Source organism: Sus scrofa, chromosome 2 (genome assembly GCF_054392235.1).
Source record: "Sus scrofa isolate SSC_HxYL_T2T_F1_AM1 chromosome 2, Sscrofa_HxYL_maternal_Yorkshire_Landrace_v2.0, whole genome shotgun sequence".
NCBI classification, from domain to species: domain Eukaryota; kingdom Metazoa; phylum Chordata; class Mammalia; order Artiodactyla; family Suidae; genus Sus; species Sus scrofa.
The window spans coordinates 106655084-106675830 of NC_139384.1; the positions used below are offsets into that span (position 1 = coordinate 106655084).

Below are 20747 nucleotides of genomic sequence, written 5' to 3' on the forward strand. Positions count from 1 at the left end.
ATAGCTTTAACCCTTCAGTGCTGCTGCTGAATTTTCATGTTTGGGGAGAGGGCTGAAGCTTGGTTCGGGAATAAGCTTTCCCTTGGGTGATGAGGGTCGGCTTATGGGAGAGAACTCAAGTTCCACTTGTGTATGTGTATCTGATCTCAGAAAAATACACCTACACATTCTACAGTCAGTTGTCCTCCAGAAGGAGAGGTGTCTAACGAGTGCCTGGTGATTTGTGTGGACTCTGTTTAAGAGACTGTGTAACTTCAGGGTGTGTCCCATAGATCTTTCTCTTCCTCCTGAGAATTTGCTACTTCTGAATGAACTTCTTAATGGCACATCTTTTAGATGACACAATCTCGGCATCCCCAAGGGTTTGCTTTCTAAGAGAACTGCCCTTGGGGTGAGATGGCTATTTTCTGGGTTGCCTTTGCAGTGTTTCTTAGAGAAGCCCTCACTGAAAGGGTTAAGGTATGTTACTGCAGCAGTTATCAGCAGACCAGCCATCTACCTTTGGTACTTACAGGAATTTTATGGCTCTTGATCATATTATCAAATTCTTCATTAATTTTTTTGTATTTTTCTTCAGTGCGTGGGGTGAGTGCATAAGAGGAGTCGGGATCGGGGCTTTCACAGCCTTTGTTTTCTTTCTTGTTCAAGGCCTGCCAGGTTCAGAGAAATATCAAGAGTAAAAAAAAGGAAGGGTGTTTTGAGTACTTACACACAATCTTTGCCTGCTGATCATTAGATCAAGATCTTCGTTAATTTTCCTGTACTTGTCCTCAGACTCAGGGCTGTGACCTACTGAATCGTCTGCATCAGGATCTGGGCTGTCACAGCCATTAAGGCCCTTCTTTCTCAACGTCTGAAATACATAATTTGGAAAGTTCAAACCTAGACACAGGTTGTAAAAGACATGCAGGGGTGTTACAGAAGTTTAAGCTATTCAGTATCTTAGGTTATTACATGTACTATATTACATGAGGGTAAAGAAATCGTATTGAGAAATAGTGAGTCATTTCAACAGTATGTTCATTACTACTTAAGAAAAAAGTATAAGGGAAATATTCCCTCTGCAACCAAATTCAGTCAGTGAACAAAGATGGTAGGAGGGCTGAAGTTTCATGACTTAGAATTCATATGTGCTTCCAGTATCTAGTGAGAGGCAATGAAAGAAAAATACAAGTGGCAAATTGCAACAGTATTTTCCCACAGAAAAATTAGAAGTTAGGACATTACACAATGATTTCGGAAAATGTGATCACGACAAAAGCAGAAATGGTAGAAACAGATCTCTAGCTTGAGTTTAACATAATGGTTGGCACTAACAGTTTCCCGCCACCCCCTCTGCATATGTACTTGACGGCAAAGGTGGTAAGAGAACCTAGCATGCGTCTGCATGAAGCAGCCATTAACAGTGTTCAGACATTCTTTTTCTCATATTATCTTCCGTCATGTTTTATCACAAAAGATCAGATATAGTTCCTTGTGCTATTATAATATGAGAAAAAGAATGTATATATATATGTATGACTGGGTCACTTTGCTGTACAGCAGAAATTGACACAACATTGTACATCAACTATACTTTAATTAAAAAAATAAAAAAAGATTAAAAAAAAGAATGTTCAGACACTGTGATCATAAGGAGAATCACCTTTGTTTAGTCTGATTAGAGTTCTATAAATACGAAAATCTGTGCTGAAATTGATTAATACTGAGAAATTACCTGCCTAAACATAGGCTGAAAGAAAAGTCGCAACAGCTGAATTTAGGGCTTAACCATCATGAACTGAGTAAGGAAGGCAAAGAATACTGAAAAGAAGTAACCAAGTCAGTAACTACCAAACTAGCAGAAGTTCCTCCTGGTTTCAGCTGAGGATGATGACCCTGAGACTGCCTCCTAACACATGAAAGTGAAAAGTCAGTGTCTTATCTTGAACCTGCTATCTGGTCTAGTTTCAGCTGTCACAGAAGGATAAATACTCATGCAACACTGTAACAGGAGTCCTGGGCTTTACTTTCTTTCTTTCCCTTTTTTAAAACTGATGGTTGTCAACGTAATTGCACATGATCCGATCTACAGAGATAATGTTATGTTTTTAGAGATTATAAAACTTCTGATTAATCAATCACACAGCTTGCCATGTTAATTATTAATAGACTAGCAACATTTCTAAATTTTCCTGGTACTACCCAATCGTTTATAAAGAGCTGTGTACCTAAGTGTCTCTCATTAATGGAAAGTACAGCAGAGCTCATCTTTATTAAAGACCGAATTCACACACAAATAAAGCCAAAGCTGTGACGTCAAGCTAAGGAATTCAAAGCTGAGCTAACACTCCATCTTTAATTCATACAATTGGGGAAAATAAATAAAACAACATGAATTAAAAGGGGGTGTCAGTCTTAAAAATTAAGCTCCTTGGCCCTTACCAATGTGTAACAAATGTAACACTACTTAAGATTAGTTTCTGAGGCACTGAAAATTTTTACCTAAAATCAAACTGAGAGCCATTTCGAATACATCTTTGATACACTGTGGCTCTGTAAATATTTATTAGTGTTATAGTGATATAATATAACAAATAAACATATGGTTACAGCTTATTATGTGGTAAAATGTTTGAATATTAAAATGAATATTTTGACATAAGATGATAAAATATACATTTACAATCTTGGGGAATTTATAATTGGTGGGGCCACCTGTCCTATCATAAATCAACAGCTATCATTTTCATCCACAATAAATACTCCTAGAGAGTTCCAATAATAATGCTATAAAGGATGTCACAATACATTAGAATAAAATAATTTTATTTGCTAACTTAATTTCCTATGTTTTAAACTCTATTGTTAGCATTAGCTCAGTCACAAGAACATTCTTGCTGGTGATGACTGTTTACTATTATGATGTGTTCCTGCTTTGATCTCCACATATCCTTGAGCTTTTAGGAATAATTTCTGAGTGTCTTGCATCACAGTCCACAATTTTTCATAAAAATTCACTCATGTCGGAAAAAACATGTAAGGCTAATAAAATAGTCTGATATTTTTTCAAAATTTATCTACTGATATTTTTGTAAGGCGTTTTAAGACTATTCTTATATAAACCCCTAATTTAACGTCTTATATAACACTGACTTATAATCTTATCTAGACAGCAGATTTTCCAATGTGCAACCCGGATCTTTTATACAATATATCTTCTTGTGAAAACTATAGTTGTTTTGATGTGCAGATTGTTGACAACAGAACGCAAGGGTTAGGAGAGGCCTATCAACTGTCATTACAATCCATCTGGCACGTACATGTGCGCTAAATATTCTTACGAAGTTCTCAGCGATAGATATTGTGTTTGATTTAGAAAAATTCAAACATCAATTACACTTTATTGAAGATTTCCACAAATGTTAACTCATTATCTCTCACAAATCTTCCATGAGGATTTTAGGGAACCCTTATGTCGGGTATCAAGCCAGAATGGCTCTCACCGCAGCCCAAGCCTCCTGCCAGGGCACAGAGGGGCCAACCTGCCTGGCTCTGCCCGCACTCTTGGGAGTGTGACTTGAGGGCGGTGGACTAGATATCTCCCACTCACATGCAACTACAGCATGTGGACTGAGCACAAATAAATTAGGTAGAATTTTAAAAAATTAGGCTGTGGGAAAATTTTAAGTATAAAAACATGGCTAAAATATTGATACTTCTTAGACATCAAATTTTAGACCTAGTGGGAATGCTTGTTGCTCAATAAAACACTTCTCAGTTTACAGATTAAAAAGTCAATCATGTGGTTGCCAAGAGGGAGGGGAAGGGGCTGGGAGGGACTGGGAGTTTGGTGTTAGCAGATGCAAACTATTTTGGATTTGGAATGGATGAGCAATGAGATTCTGCTGTATAGCCCAGGGAACTATGTCTGATCAATTGTGATGAAACATGGAGAATAATGTGAAAAAAAGAAAAGAATATATATATGTGTGTATGTATGTATGTACGTATGTATATGTATGTAGGTAGGTAGGTATAACTGGGTCACTTTGCTGTACGGCAGAAATTAACAGAACATTGTAAATCAAGTATAATAAAACAAAGTTTTAAAAAGTCAATTAGATCCTTAGCTCCTTTATACCTGAAGAATTATATAAACTATTAAGTAAACAAAGCAGTGGCATGAAGTCACAAAGGAAATGGCAGTGATGGGAATAAGAGGGAAACAGTGGCTCATTTTCTCCCACTAAATTCTTCTTGTATCACACTATATCATCATAAAATGAACACCACCAGTATTTAAGTAGTGAAATATCTCTACCATTTAAAGACACTTATAGTTTTAAGCTAAATTGTGTTATTTTAAAAAAGAGCATTTTGAGATATACAAACACAAAACCCAAGAGCATATTAATATTGAATTCAAAGTTCCCATAATCACATAACCAGAACATTGAAAAAATTGTTCAAAAATATTATTCTCAGCTGAGAGCTTGTAGAACACATTTCTGCCAAGAACAAATGATTATAGTGGAATTATAAAGCTCTGAAAATGGAAGTAATGGCACCAACTTTACCACAGTTTGAATGTGGACCTATAAGAGTAGTCTTATCTTTATTATATTAAAAATCTACAGCTGTTTAATGATGGCAAAAGAATTACTATTAGATTTGGCCAAGTCTGTCTTTATCACAGTAATAAATAGTTGATATTAACTAAAGGGATTAATAAATGGAAAAATAAGCATTATTCCTCGAGGCTTTTTTTCCTAGTAAAATCAAAGTCTCTGTTGCTGGCTTTTGAAAGCTTCTCTGATCTTTTATAAATGTTATTGGTCAGGTAATGTAGGCACTTAAATCATTATTCTTTTACAGGGGTTAGAAGTCCTGGATGTATATATTGTAAGTGTCTCTCAGCAGACAATGTTTTCAAAAGATTTATTCAGTGTGTCAAGATAAGGCAAGGGATCTACTGAAACCACCAGCTTCTACTGCTACGTATCTAAAGAAACTCTTTCCTCTGAGAACTCTGTAAATCTGGAGTCAGCCTTCCATGTGAGAGTGACATTTGTGGGGTGGATCAATTGATTGCAGAGGCTTCTGGGATGTTTTCACAAGGCAGCGGTTGTCATGCAGTGAGCTGAGAACAGCCGTTTCTTAGAGAAGTAATTAGATTGACAGAAGGTGACATACTCCAAACAATAAATGGGAAAAGGAGTGCAGCCAGGTATTCCAAAAACCATGTGGAATCTTCCCCCCATCCCCAGACAATGTGGACATATGGACTCTGCATTATTACATTTGTTCACTGGGAAAACTTGAAATACATATAAACTGATGATGATAGGTGACAGGTGCTTCAGAAATTCTAATGAAATAGATGTACGGAACAGATTCTATGTCATTACTGAAAGGAATATAAATGAAAAAGAATGCCACATGGAGCTCTCATTTCTTGTCTTAGGCATTATGTTATCAACTAGAAAAATCCCTTCTGTATACAATGGTTAAGACTGGTTTTCCCTTCCTAATTATCTCTTGTTAGCAGGCAAGAAATAACTAAATTACTGCCCCTTTTCAAATATGAAATTACGTATTTTATGTTAATGCTATTTAAGTAAACGCGACCTTCTTTCAGAGACCCACTATCACAGATTAAAAGCTTCCAATCCCTCAATTTCTTTCCATGTCTTTAGTTTTAGTCCTCAAGAATGTGTATTTTCATCATCTTTCTTTTTCTGTGCCTCTGTATTTTACAGCAGAAATTTCAAATCCCCTTGTGACAAATCCCAAAATAGTCTTATTAATTTTGTTAAAATTCAAATAATCACCCTTTCTTGCAGAGCTAGCATTGCCCTTACTTCAGAGAGTTGATGTGTCAAGAACACATGTGGGAATTGTTACTATTAGTTGCCTTAATGTCCTGTTCACACAAAAGCCAAGAAAAAAAAAAAAAGACATCAACTTAGAAGAGGTAGCTTCCTTTCCTCTGATACTAAATCATTTCTGGGCTTGTCTATCACAGCTTTATGAAGATAAGTGTCTGCTGAATAATCTTTAGAAAGTAGTGAATCTACACAGGCACAGGAGGTGCACTGAAATGGAGACTGTCTGTAAATGAAGTTTCTGAGCTTCATAAATACCCTCCCACGGTGGTAGTGCTGCTGCTCAGGACACTGCTGCTTCCAGGCCCTTCAGCATCTGTGGAGTGGCCACCCTAAGGACTGTGCTCAATGACTGACTTCATTTAAAATACATTCAGCAAATAATTATTGAGAACCTCTTATAGCCCAGATACTGTTTTGTGTACTTGTTTTTTTAGAGAAGCAGGCAATACAAATTCAACCAAAAAGCTCTGAACTGACCTATAATATTGTGTGTTTTTGGTGATTTCCAGCACAGATTACTTAGGCTATGGGAAGAATCAGGTTCCAAGAAATTCCACCATAGGTTTTAATAATCAAAACTGTAAGACTGTCTGTACTCTCTCTCCCTGTTTCATAGTTCTTCTTTGTTCTTAATATAGAAATGAAAAGGCACATTAAAATACTGTGAATTTAGTACAATCAGTAGGTAGACTTTAATTAGACAAGCAAATCATAGCTAGCATAGTGTATAAAAAATTAAATTTTACTCAAAATCATCCATTTGTGGTGAAAATTTTAATAAGAAGTTTAAAATATAAACCCTAACAACACTACATTTCTCTAGGTATGAATGCACATCCTAACCAGACAGTAACTCCTACTGGGGACAGGCCGAGAAGAGCTGGAGGGTTTTACTGCTTTTGTTTTTATTCTTTTCCTCCAAAGATAATATTAATATTGGACTGAATTTTTTTTCAGTGAATGATATTTCATCTTTAGATAATGGAAACAGAAACTCTGATTAAAGATGTGAAAGCTTTTAACATATAGAACAGAAAGAAATATCCACCCACTCCCCCTAATGGCCACAAATTATTTCATATATTCAGAGGGTGACAGTTCCTTGAACTACTGATACTCCAAAGCTGGAAGAGACCACCAAAGACCACCTGGCCCTTCCTCACACCTTTCAGGAAGGAAGATAATGGCGCATAAGCACCAGCCTTTCAAACCCCTTGTCCTTGCTCAAGCTGGGTTCTCTTACTGGGAGGACCCCAACAGTGTCTGTTCCCTGGATGCAGACAGGCCCCCAAGGCAGAGTTGACACAGCATTTCCTCTCTGATTCCCAGGGCTAAAATGAATCTCTCCCTCATTCATGCAATCACTTATTGTATATATTTTCTGTTAGAGCCTTTATCACAAATTATTATTTATATGTCTGTCTCCATTGCTGAATCCTTGATTGGTAATAAAAGCACCTTCCTTTATTCACTTTTGAAGTTTCAATATAGAGCAGAACCTGACACACACAGGTGCTCAATAAATGCTTGCTGAATGAACAGAACACACATTTCCACTTCAATTAACTCATCAAGTTTTCATGACAGAACAGGACAGAGGCTATTTGGCTGGTTGGAGGTGAAGACAGTAGTGGGATCTAGGCCTCTTGACACATATTTATTAAGTACTACTATGTCAGGTATTGTCTGTGGTCTTCTGGATGCAAGGATGCTTTTTATGAATATATGATTAAGATAATTTGTTTACATATCTTTCTTCCCCTAAGTGAGCTCCTGGAGGTTGGGGATTGTTTACTAGTTATCTTGTATCATCAGAACTTAGCACAGGGCCTTCCATGTGGTAGAAACTTCATAAATGTTTGCAGCATAAATGACAGACTGAAGGACGGATGAAGAGAACAGGAAAAAAATGCTTAGATGCTTTCTCTCACTAGGGAGAAAGTGTAGTTTGAGCCTAAGACTTGCAGGTGCAGTTTCTCTTTCCATGTTTTAAATTATTATTTCACACTGTTAAAACTCGGTTATTACTTCAGCCTTTTAAAGTAGCTGTTATAAATTGACTATTTTCTTAAATGTACCATTTTTAACTTAGAAAGCAATGCAGTATAGGCATAATTTGTACCAGGAATGAAACTGATTATAAGTCAGGAGATTTACATCATTAAATACATAAAAACTGGCATAGTGGTCTACATGTGGAATGTCAGAAAAACTGAGCATTTGTGAAATCTTTAAGAAAAAAAACACAAGCATATAATCTTAGTGATGAAACAGGTAGCAGGAAAAAGGGGGACAGAAATCTGCGTGGAAGGAGAAAAAAAGAGTGGAATTTTAGGCAGCATGTATATGCTTAGAAAAAGAAAAGCAAAAACCTTAAATAAAAGAACACAAGGAAACTTTTGGGAATGTGAGTCAGATACTATAAATTTGAAATGAGTATGTTTCAAAATTCTTGAGCAAAGTTCATCTTTTTTTCCCATTTCTTGGATGCTGCTCTCCTGTTCCACTGTTCTCGCAGGCCTTGACATTGGTCTTATTCCGGGCTAACCTTAGCCGGAGGATTCATGGAAAATCAGGGTGATTCTAGGGCCAATCAGATGATTCAGGGTTCCTCAGGATAGGTCAGTGGTTTAGCGTTTTTATTGAGGTTTCTTCCACCACACCTCTTTTGGAACCTGGTCAAGGCAAGCCTAGAGTGGGACTGAGATGGGGAAGTTTGCCATTAAATGTTTCCTGACATTCTGAATCCAGGAGAGATCTGAAGTGAAATACAAAACAGGGAACATTTTAATATGCAGTGATTGAAATGCATACTAAAAAAATACGCAGTTAATCCTAATAGTCTCTGTAAAGCAAGCTAAGAAAATAAAGGCTGGAAAACAAAATAAAAAGCTGAAATACAAAAGATGAAATTGTAGATGAGTTTGAAAAACGGATAATGTTAGTGATTTCTTTTCTTTTTTGGCTGTGCCTGTGGCATGTGGAAGTTCCCCAGGCCAGGGATCCAACCCAGGTCACAACAGCAACCCAAGTCACTGCAGTGACAATGCCAGATCCTTAACTAACTATGCCACAAGAGAACTCCAGTGATTTCTTAAATAAGGAAGACAAAGATAAGCGGAACTATAAATTAAACAAAGGGTGAGAAAGAGAGGAAAGAAGTAAATCCACAAAGATCCAGAAGCAGGATTTTTTAAAGTATAAAGTATGGATGTGTACCTTCATCTACTAACCATTTCAGACAATGGCATTTTAATTGCAAATAAATTACAGGGACAAAAAAGCAGATATTGGGGTCACTGACTGTTCAAAATAATACGTTGAATTGTCTTTTTTTTTTTTTTTTTCCCTTTTTATCTTTTTGTTTGTGCCCGTAGCATGTAGAGGTTCTGGGGCCAGGGACCAAATCCATACCACAGTAGCTACCTGGGCCACTGCGGTGACAATGCTGAATCCTTAACCCACTGTGCCACCAGGGGAACTCATGAAGTATCTTTTAATAACTATTGATGATTTATTTTAACAAAAGAAGATGTATATTTTACCTCGAGTAATGAGAGTAAAGTCAAATCTTTATTTTTGTTTCCCTGTAGGCTCTCAGCTAGTTGTAAACACCTCTTTACTCAAGTCAGGCCAGCCTGACTAGTCATTTGAATGGGAGTAGCCTTCACTGCCTTATTTATCAGTCAGCCCAGGATTATGCTTAGTCACCATACTTCCTCATTTCTGCAGGATTCCCATGATCTCTCCTACATGATTTATTTGCCCGTGTATATTTTCGATTCCAACCTCTCCTTTCATCTATTCCCCTCCCACCTTTCCTTTCCTAGCAAACATCACAACCTAGCTGTTCAAGCTAGAGACCCAGAAACCACCCTAGACTCAACCATCTCTTGACTCAACTATCATTGTTTTTTTTTTTTTTTTTTTTACTTGGCCTGCCATCCTTAATCTGTGTGACCCCTGACCCTCACTTTCCAGTCACTCTTTCTTCCTTCTTTTGGCAGGGTCTTATTAAAATAAAAATCTAACTCTTTCACTGTTTTCCTTATCAACCATGGTGGCTATCAATAGCCTCACCCACCAGTTTCCACAGCAAGCCCTCTGCCTGCCTTGCTGGCCAGCCTAGCCCTATTTCCTGTCTTCTCCCAAAACTCTGGGTTTTGCCAAGAAGGAACTCCTCACCATTTCCCAAGTCAGATAGGTCCTTTAATTACACTGTTTTGATATGCGTCATTCATTCCTGTCTGGAATATTCTTGTTTATTCCTTCTCTTTGCTACCCAGGCCACAGTCATCCTGGGACATCTATTACCTAAGGCATCACTTGCTCTGTGAAGCTTTTTCCCAACTCTCCTGGGCACTTAGAGATTTCCTTCACTGTGCCCCTAGAATCTTTAACTTAAAAAAAATAGTATGTGGTATTTTATATAGTAATTTATCTTTTAACAGGTCTGCTTCCCCACTAAATAGTGAGTTCTATTAGGGTTGGGTATTTCTGGCACCTAACAGAGGGTCTGATTAATATATGTGGGCTCAATATACGTTCTCAGTAGTTGTTCATCGGATGACTGAATAAGCAAACAAACCTTGACAGTCATACTTTCTAACAGTGACAGACTAATTGAAATGAGTTGGGTGGGCTCCTAAGGTGACAGAACTATTTATTTGTTTTAATAAGATCAGTAAGTCAAAATTCAAGGCACATAAGTCCTGGTAGGTTAAAGCAATCTCTGCAATTACCTCATGACTGGGGCACAGGATAGCCCTGTGGGGAGCAGAGAATACTGTATACAGGGCAAAAGGGTTGGTTTTCTTTGTGCTTATAATTGCTGAGTCTTGGGCAGCACAGGCTGATCCTTTCTATGCTCTTGAGTCTTTTGGGGCTAACAGAGCTCTAAGTTACCAGCAGGAGGACATAAACACACTGAGAACCAAAATAATGCAAGAAGTGCCTTATGCATTCTCTTCTCTGTTTCTAGGTTTTCCCTCAGAAAAGAGGACTTTACCTTTGATGTAATTTTATGAATCTTTGTTAGTTGGGATCTGTAGTTTATCACTAGCTTATCAGAAAAGCAGTGTACCCAGAGCATTTGGTAAGGCAACACAAAATAAAAAGATTGGAGGTTGACAACAGATTAACTTGAGGCATGACAATTTTGATCACACCTGAGAAACCAAACCTCACTTCTGAGACAGCCAGGCACTCCCAGATGAAGGTTAAGTTGTTTCCTTTCCTAACACCTCTCTCCCACTGTGGATCTCTGCCAGGGTGAAGAGAAGTAATACACTCCAAGGGGCTTTACTGGCCCTCTCACTCTCTCCTGGGTGGGCCTTTGATTCCATGGGGAAACACTCTTTTTGCCATTCATTCTCATTGTTGTAGTTTCCATCTCTTAGGTCACAGGCCAGCCCAACAATAACAGACTTCAATCTGAGATATCACTAAAAAATCCTTTACCATTTTTTTTTTTTCCTATTTCTCAATTTACCAAATGGTGGGAGAGAGATTTTTAAGGACCAATTCTGGATTGTGAACACTGATTTTAGTTAGGGTATCTTCACCATCTTCTCCTTTTTTTTTTTTTTTTGTCTTTTTGCCATTTTCTGGGCCGTTCCCGCTGCATATGGAGGTTCCCAGGCTAGGGGTTGAATCGGAGCTGTAGCCACCGGCCTACGCCAGAGCCACAGCAACGCAGGATCCTAGCCGCATCTGCGACCTACACCACAGCTCATGGCAATGCCGAATCCTTAACCCACTGAGCAAGGCCAGGGATCGAACCTGCAACCTCATGGTTCCTAGTTGGATTCGTTAACCACTGTGCCACGACGGGAACTCTCACCATTTTCTCCTTGATACCTGACATTTACACTTTTTTTTCTCATTGATTTCTCTCTCCAACAAACCAGTATGTTCTCCAATGAGTGGCAATAAGCCATTCTCCACTTAAACTTCTCAACAGAAAAGTTTTGATTTTGGTTATTCTAGTGTCTGGACAGTAGAGATGGGAAAGAGCCTTTAAACTCTACCTGCCCAGTTGGTACACTCTGTTGAAGACAAGCCTAAGAACTAATTCTGAGGGTTTTGCCTGGGTCTGTGGTGTGCCATCCAAGAGACTGGTACTGACAATTGTGTTAGCAGATGCTCAATACCCACACTGCTCTGATGTGTCAAAAGGAGGTATCAGGACTGAAGAGCATTGCTGGGACTGTGTGAGAACAATATGTGAGTCACAGCTACTGTGGCTGCCAGAGGAGAGAAGAGTCTCAATGTGTTAGAACAAACCTCCGTGAGAGCAGAAACCTTTCTTTTTTCACTTCTGTATCCACAGCAACTTGAATGTGCCCAGCACATGGATGACACCCAATAACTACTGTTGTTGTTAATAAAGAAATAATGGAATCCAAGGCTGCAGTGTCAGAGGTTTTTATTTAAGATGGAATCACAATGGGATCTGAAAACACACAGGGAGCAGTTGCTAGGTCTGTACTCAAGGTGTAGGCTGCTTTCACCCCACCAACCACTGTCTCTAACCCCACACATCAATTTACATGATAAAAGAAAAGAATCACATGGACTAGAGAGTTAATGGAATTAGTATGTCTTTCTTTTGTGCTTCCCCAGAACTCTGTGATTAACATTTCTTTTATAATGTTGCTCTCTGTATTCTTGTTTTTATTTCATTTTCTAGATTAAAGGATTTCTATAGACAGGAATTGTCTCTTGAGAGCTTTCTATCCTTGGCAACTAGTGCAGTATCTGACAGCAGAAAGTTGCAAGAACTTGGTTAACTCTTCTGAATGGATGTCACAACAGAGAATATCCTTAAGGAGAGCCCAATGGTATGTAACAAGGAGGCTCAAGATTAAGCAAGAGTTAGTGGGGATCTAAGCTTTTCCTTCCCTTTGACACGGAACCTTCTTTCTCTCCTTTCAACAGTAGCGTCTGCTAGGTCTGTCAAAGGCTAGCAACCTTGGTCTCTAGCCTTACTCTTATGACCTGCTTCTTTCCATGTAGATTCCCCTGGGACTTGGTTAATGCAGTGTTAATATTTTCTTTTTATTGGCTGATATATTGGAAAACTTTCTGCTTAACAGAAAGTGTCCAAAGTATAATGGATGGGATGGTCACTGGTCACCTGGCCAGTTAAAACAGTAGGTGGAAGGACATCACGGGACTCTTGTCCGTCTTGGTATGTAGATGGAAAAGCAGAACTACTCCCAAGAGAACAAAAGGCCAGCATTGCAGGCTGGGAGTCAAGATCCAGGGAAGAAAGGCTCCTTATAGGCTCCAAGTGTTGTCTTGGAAGTAGAGGTTACTGTATTGGATATTAGGGTTTACAGGATGTTGTCAATTGGTCAGGGGACAAATCTCTACCCACAATCACATTAGGGATTGATAAAGTCCCTCAGACCAATTCTGCAGAAGGCATAGCAGCACATGCCTCTGCCTTTCTTTACTGCAAGTAAGTTTTTTGGTTTACACTTCTTATCTCTTTTGCCACATTAAAAACTACTTGTGGGGAAGGAAAGCATCTAATCTATTTATCTTTTGGAGTTGTTATGCCATTACCATAAACCTAACCTGTGGAGTGGTCATAAGTGGTGGATTTTATATTCAGTTTGGGCAGGTGTCGAATGGAAGAACATTTGTTAGAACTGTACTTTCAGTAATCAAGGAGCTTCAGGTAAATAAAAGGTGCTTTAAAATAAAATTGCTTCAAAATCCTCAGGCAGTTGCTCAGTTCTAGCCATTTTAAGGCTTTTGTTGTATTTATAAAACACATTGATACTATTCTAGTCTCTGTTTTTGTTTGTTTGTTTTTTGGTTGCACCCGTGGCAGGAGAAAATTCCTAAAGGAGAGGTCAAACTCACACCACAGCAGTGGCAACTATGCATCCTTAACCTGCTGTGCCTTCCGGGAACTCCTCCAATCACTGTCTTTACTTAACTGCCTGCCCTGCCTGCCCATCCTGGTTGTTCCCTTTGTAGGACCATTGTGTGCCTGCCTCAGGGTCCACACAATACTGGGCTCCCAGAGGGCAGGGCAGTGCCTTTTACCTGGGAATCCTTAGGACAATGCAGAGCACTAGCCATCAAGAATTTCATAAATGAATATGAACTTTGAGTTCATTAATCAAAGGGCCTCTATTTGCTTTCCTAACAATGTAATTATTTCCAGATGGTACCAGAAATATAGCCAGAGTATCTACTATGACAGACATCAAAAGTGGCAGTAGCATTTCAGAACCCTAATTTACTCAGCTTTCCACAGGGACATGCTTTCTCGGCTCACTTGTTACTGGGGGTTGCTGTCTTCTGGGTTCATAAGGCAGTTCTTGCTATTTTACAGTACTGATAGGAAGGGTCCTTCTTCATCAGTGTATAGACGATTATGAACTGAAGGTAATGATTAGAAATAAATAGACCATAGGCCATCTACAAAGTGGATTCTGAAAATACTTAGTATCCATACCATTATGGCAAACTGGGATCTTTCCTTCTGGATTAAATATTTACAAATAAAATATAATTTATAAGAAATGTTTTTAGAAAGCCTAGTATTATCACTATCAAGTGCTTCCCAAGGCCTATAGAGCCTTCTACCTTATTATTTTATATGCAAGTTAAAATTTCCATAAATTTATGTCTCCAAATTAAATGACCTAATAATCGAAATCAAACTCCTTTCAATTTTCTTTCCATAGGGTACGAATGTTATCGATACATGAATCTGTGGCCTCAGAACCTTAGACCATTTGTAGCTCGTAAAATCACATTTCCCATGATGTCATAAGTTATACTGATAAGGAACACTCTTCGGTTTTGTATTCAGCCACCACAGATGTCATACGATGTTACGAAAGCTATAGAGCATTGAGAAACGAAAACCGGAAAGGCATGGGGAGGAAATATTTAAGGGAGGTGATGACAAGAAGTAGAGAGAGAAAGAGAGGATAAATAGATGACAGAAAGTAGACAGAAATTGGGAGAAGAGGGAGGGGGAGGGAAGGAAAAAGAGTAAGGGAGACAAGCTGAAGGTGTTGTGAAAGAGAGAGGGAAAAAATAAGCCAGTGAGTGCTTCCAGTGATCGTGTGGTATGTAAGCCGGTCTCTCCTGGCATAAGTGCTTAGCACTTTATGATCTAACATAAAGCTTTAACCACAGGCCTTCAGCAATTTTGCTCATCCTAAGACCCACCCCTGGCAGCAGCTCAGCACCTGTTGTCCAACTCAGGGAGGCCAAGTGGCAGCTGCCAGCCCCACAAACCACTCTCTCTCCACTGGCCCCACACAGCCTTCTCTGGCGAGCCTCTGTGGCCTTGGGCTCCAGGCCTCCATGGCAGTAGTAGCTGCCTGCTTTTATAGTCAGGATGACTTTAGTAATTTCAGGCATTATCACTGGAAATGTACTGTAACCTGATTTTTAAGTTTGGCATTTCAATTTCTACAACTTATGAATTCTGTGATTTTCTAAGTTCAGTGGTAAACTCAGATTTTTCATTTGCGCTCTAATTTCTTCCATATTATTCATTAGGTAATTACAAAAACAACATTTCCTCTTCTATGGCAAGCAGAGGAAATTAAACCAGTCTTCCCGCACTATCAAAATATTAATTTTCCCCTTAGTTGAATCTGTTCCTCAGCAATAACACCTACCATTTATCGAGCATTTACCCTGGGCCAGGGACTGGGCCTCTAGCTTTGCATGGATCTTTTAAAAATCCTCACAGCCACTCCTCCACTATGATTATCATTCTACAGATGAAGACAAAGAGCTGCAAAGTGGTTCAAGACCTTGATGAAGTTTACAAAGCTCGTCAGTAGTAGAACCACATTAACCAACTTATGTATAAGCTCCAGAGTTCACTCTCTTAGCTACCTCACTTTCTGTCTCTGCAAATTTGGCCCATTTTAAAGACTACATAAATTATGTATATGTTTTCTTTGAACACTGACTCTCAGACAAAATGTGTTAAATGTTTGACAAATTTTACTTTTCCATAAGGGATATATTTGTAATTGAATTAACTTCTGATGAATGATCTTATCTAAAATGTTTTCCTTATTGTTTTATTGTAACATCCACTGAAGAGAAGGGAAGGCCCCTTCACTAATATTTTGGATGCAGCTACATAGTTAAAATGATGGGGAGGTTGTTGAAAACCTAAGGAAGGAAAGGTTGTTTAATTTTTTCCACCCCTACATTTTTAAGACTAGGAAGGAAGTCCTCTGCAATAACATTTGGGCTGTATCTATCTTGATAAAATAAATTGTAGGTTTGTTGCAATTATTAAAACAATAGCTGCAAAATTTTTAAGTCTTTGTTCCTAAGGAAAAAAGGATGCTTTACATTTTTTGGCACTTATATTCTTTTTTTTTTTAATTCTTTAGATTCACAATCTAACTGTTCAGCTATTCATTTCAATTGCTGGAATAGATAAGTGATGCAGAGACTGCTCTGAAGTGACTTTTTTTTTTTTTTTGCTGGGTTTGAGGGGTGAAATTTGGGGAAAATAGAAGAAATGTATACTTTTATGAAGATACTATTGTTTCTCTCTGGGCAAAGCTATAGGACTAAGGAGAAATATGCATTATAAAAATTCTTCTTTTAAAACTGGGTACATAAACTCTTTTCTTTCATTTTCAAAATGATACTGATAACACTGTGTTACTTTATAGGCCAGATGGTAGGAAAAATAAAAGGAATAAGTCTAAAAGTTCCCAATTTTTTTCTAGCAATTACAGGAAGACAGAGCAAGAAGTGAGATCTTCTTAAGTGAAAATTTCCCAAAGTCCAAGGAAAAGGGGAAAATTGCAGGAGAGTTTCAAGAACCACAAGACTTGGGTTTTGCATCTTGTCAGAAAATCCACACTGTTAGTAAAAGCCTGGGGAAGGGCTGGCACAGACCTGACTCAGCAGAGAAATGCCACCCACAGTCACCGACTCTGCTTCCGCAGTGGCTTAGCTGCCCTGTTTTCTCTGGAGGATTCCCCAGCCAGGCCGACACACACAAGTCTCCCAGATGGGAAACTGGACTTTTTGAAAATCGAAATTAAACAAAGTTGTATAACATTTAAAAGAAGTTTACAATTATGATACTTGGCTTTTTAGATGGGCTTAAAGTCAATTTTCTGTTGAATAAATAATATTAACCACATATTAACCACTTAATCATTTTAAAATGCCTCAAATAGCCATCACCATCATTCTGAATTGAATTCCACTTCTTTTTAAAGTCTACTGTTAAAAGATGAGGGGAAACAGTACCATTAAAAGAGGAAGCAAAACATGGTACAAAGTCTCTTTCCATGAGGTAAGGTACACAAGTGAGTAATGTCAGAGGAATCCAACCTATACTGAAATGAGGTGTGAAAGTCAAAGCAGGTGGCTGGGAGAAGTTAGAACCCCTCATCCCAACTTACTACATTACTTTATTGCTAAAGCCAAAGGGACAGATAGAAATAAATGAAAGCTTTGTTGATCTGACACAGAAACAGGTACATAGAAAGATGCATGTTATATACCTGAGTTCATCTGCTATAAAGACTGCCAGTCTCATAATCTCACACGAATAGCACATATGTGTGAGTGTGTGAGTGTGTGTATGTGTATAGCATGAAAGAATTTTCAAAGGATCTTCAGAATTATTTCTAGACAGATGTGTTTCTGCATAACCATTTTATTTTTTTTAGGGCCTCACCCACGGCATACAGAGGTTCCCAGGCTAGGGGTTGAAACAAAGCTGTAACTGCCCGTCTACACCACAGTCACAGCAGTGCAGGAACTGAGCCATGTCTGTGACCTATAGCATAACTCACAGCAATGCTGGATCCTTAATCCACTGAGCCAGGCCAGGGATTGAACTCTTGTCCTCATGGACACTAGTCAGGTTCATTAACTGCTGAGCCACGATGGGAACTCCCTGCATAGCCATTTAAATCTTTTTTCCTCCATAAGGGAACATTTCACTTTTATAATTCAGACCCCACAAAAGTTAGGTTGATTTATTTTAGGGACATTTCTTCCTCTAATCAAAATATAACAAACGGCTTGCTATCATACAATTTATTACATTTTTCTCTCATAGAAATAAAATCTCTCATATTTGCAAGAACTCAATTGTGGAAAGCACTAAAACATTTCCCCTTTCTTCCACTGTTGATCAGCAAGTGCTTTGATCCTAGCAGCTAGATATCAGATGCAGAGTTCATAACCATGAATTTGTTGCACTTCCTATCGGTAAAATTAGGGCTCTGATGGTTGCCTTTCCTCAAATCACAATTCATTTTTGCTAGATCTTCAGAATGCGAAATAGGTGTGGTTTAGAAGAGGGTGGCAACAAATATCAGTGGTTCAGAAATGATATCCTTTCCTCAGTAGCAATATACATTGTGGGTATGTGATTGGAATATTTAAAACACCTGTTCACTTGGAACTAAGCCAAATATGTAATATGTTAGCGTGTGCTTGGCTCACTTCCAATCATTACTGCCATCAAAATACTGAGGGAGTTAGGGCAAAGATACAAGTTAGAAGCAATGTAAGCTCTCTTACATTTTATTGTTAACAATATTATCATACTGAACAGTGTTGGATGGCTAGTACTTTAGTGAAATCAATTGTTTTTATGTCAGAAAAGAAACTGGCAGTGTAGGGACATTCTTGTCTTAGTTTTGCTAATTACCTCCATAGTCTTAAAATCTCAATCAGACTCTCGCCTACTCTCCCTCCTCTCCTTCCCCTCTTTTCTCTTTTCACTGTGTACCTCTCTGGATAGGTAGCAGTTCAAAAGGAACACCAGGGAATAAATTCTATCCTAACTCTATTTACCAGAGTTACCCAACAGAACTTGGGCAAACCCCTCTATCTGATAGGATTCCACCTTTTTTTTTTTTTTTTCAATTGTTTTGCCTTTACGTTAACAGAGTTACCTGTCACACCTCTTTGTTTTTTACCTTTCTCTACCTTTTGCCTAGTTTCAAAATCTGTATAGTGAAACTCTTACCTCTGAATAATTTCGTAACTTCATTACACAAGAAATAGTTATACATGTATTATACAGCAATTTACAAAATGTGCCATTTTGTTTGACTATAATCATGAAATACACTGAAGATTTCAATGTCCAAAGGTGTGAATACATGTGTGTGAGAGAGAGGAAGAAGTTAAAAATGCTGTCTAGCTTTAAACATGCAGAGGAGCAGCAGGAAAGGAAATGTCATGTTTATGGGCATGATGCTTCTAGGAAGTGCTAATGCTTATTATATATGTACATATAAAAGTTAATATAAAAGTTAATTTTTACAAAAAGACCAAAAGTGAGATGGATTATCCCTACTTTACTGCTTTTGAAGCTAAACTTCAGTGGAGGCAAAGAAACTTAAACAAGTGCATGGAGTTTATGAAAGTGGGAGAAACCAGGTTTGTCTGACCATCTAGAACTTGTGCCTGCCCCTTCTTCCACACCATGCTCTTACAATGAAAAGATTATAGATGTGAAAGAGTGAGGATAGAGTTTTTATATTTGGCAGTATTGCATGCAGAATGTTTGTGTGGTCACTGAAGGTGCGTATACTTCATTAGGAATGTCTAAATTTATTGATTTTGATTTCTTCAGTTTAATGTAGAGAAGCTTGCATGGTTTGAATACACCTGCTGAGGTCTCTATAATTTGTTCCTCTAAGACGCTACATCTGATATATCGTCTTCAGAGAAATGCATGTGCATATTATCAGTGCAAACTGAAATTACATGCATATTTCAAAAACAACTTTCCATATTATAATCTTAGATGTTCATAGGATGACATAATTGGCTTAAAATATATCAGTATAATGACAGGTTTCAGGCTTTATAGCATGTACACAATATGTTACTTATAAAATTAAAATGTTTTGGCACTTGCACATTTTACCACTACGTGCTTCTAACTAGATACGTTTTCTAGTAGAATCTCCCTCAAGAATTGGTTGTCATTATGCTATTCTACTGCTTGAGACCTCTCGGTATCATTCTCATGCCTCCCATATTGCATTCAAACATTTAGAGCACTTGATTTACCTGTTTCCTCATTTCCCTTGCTATCTTTCTAACAGCTTCTTTTGTATGTCAATCTTCTATTCTTATCAAAATAATATTTGCCATGACCTTGTCCCTTTCTTCTTGTGGATCTTCACATAACTTTTCATCAATTCATAACCATCTTTCTGCACTTAACTTGTTTAAGCCTAAAAGTGACTACCTATCGTGGCCACCTTTACTGACTTTTAAAATATTCTACTTCCTTCAGTATTACTTGACTGCAAGATATCCTCATCATCACCATAAACCTTAGTTTGTGCCAGACCCTGTTCCACGCATTTGAAAATGTTCAATCACTTAAATGTCATGATAACTATGTACTATAGCTACTATTATTAACTCCCATTTACAAATGCAGAAATTAAGATGAAGAGCGCCTAAGTGACTTGCCCAGGCAGTTACAACTAGTAAGCAGTGGAGAGGGAGAAGAACTCAGGCAGCTTAGTCCTAGTTTGGGACCTGAGGCTCCCTAACATTATGCTATGCTGCCTGCCTAATATCTCATAGTGCCTGTTATGTTGTTTCCTCTGGTTGATTCACATGTATATTTTCTATCTTAGCTAGACTATAGATTTTATGAGATCACAGATCATGTTTTCCAAACTTACATCTCTCCTAGCATCACTATGAAGTTCTTTACATCCTAGGTAGTGAGTAATTATTATCAGAATAAAAACAGGTCAAAGTGGAGATAAACTTCTAAAATATACATGTTGGAAGGTTACTTTTAAATTTGGAGGTAAAAATGGAATTAAAATCTTGCATGCTTTGATTATTCACAAAATAAATCTA

General features: G+C 38.0%; 1 protein-coding gene across 51 annotated transcripts in view; it reads right to left on the reverse strand.

The window, feature by feature from the left end:
• Positions 1-20747, reverse strand: part of MEF2C (myocyte enhancer factor 2C) — a 173686-nt gene that overhangs the window by 41932 nt on the left and 111007 nt on the right. For 28 of the 51 annotated variants that reach the window (XM_021082251.2, XM_021082185.2, XM_085009800.1 and 25 more), the window contains 1 exon segment: positions 710-853. In XM_021082251.2, coding sequence (XP_020937910.1) covers positions 710-853 — 144 coding nt within the window. 51 annotated transcript variants of the gene reach the window in all.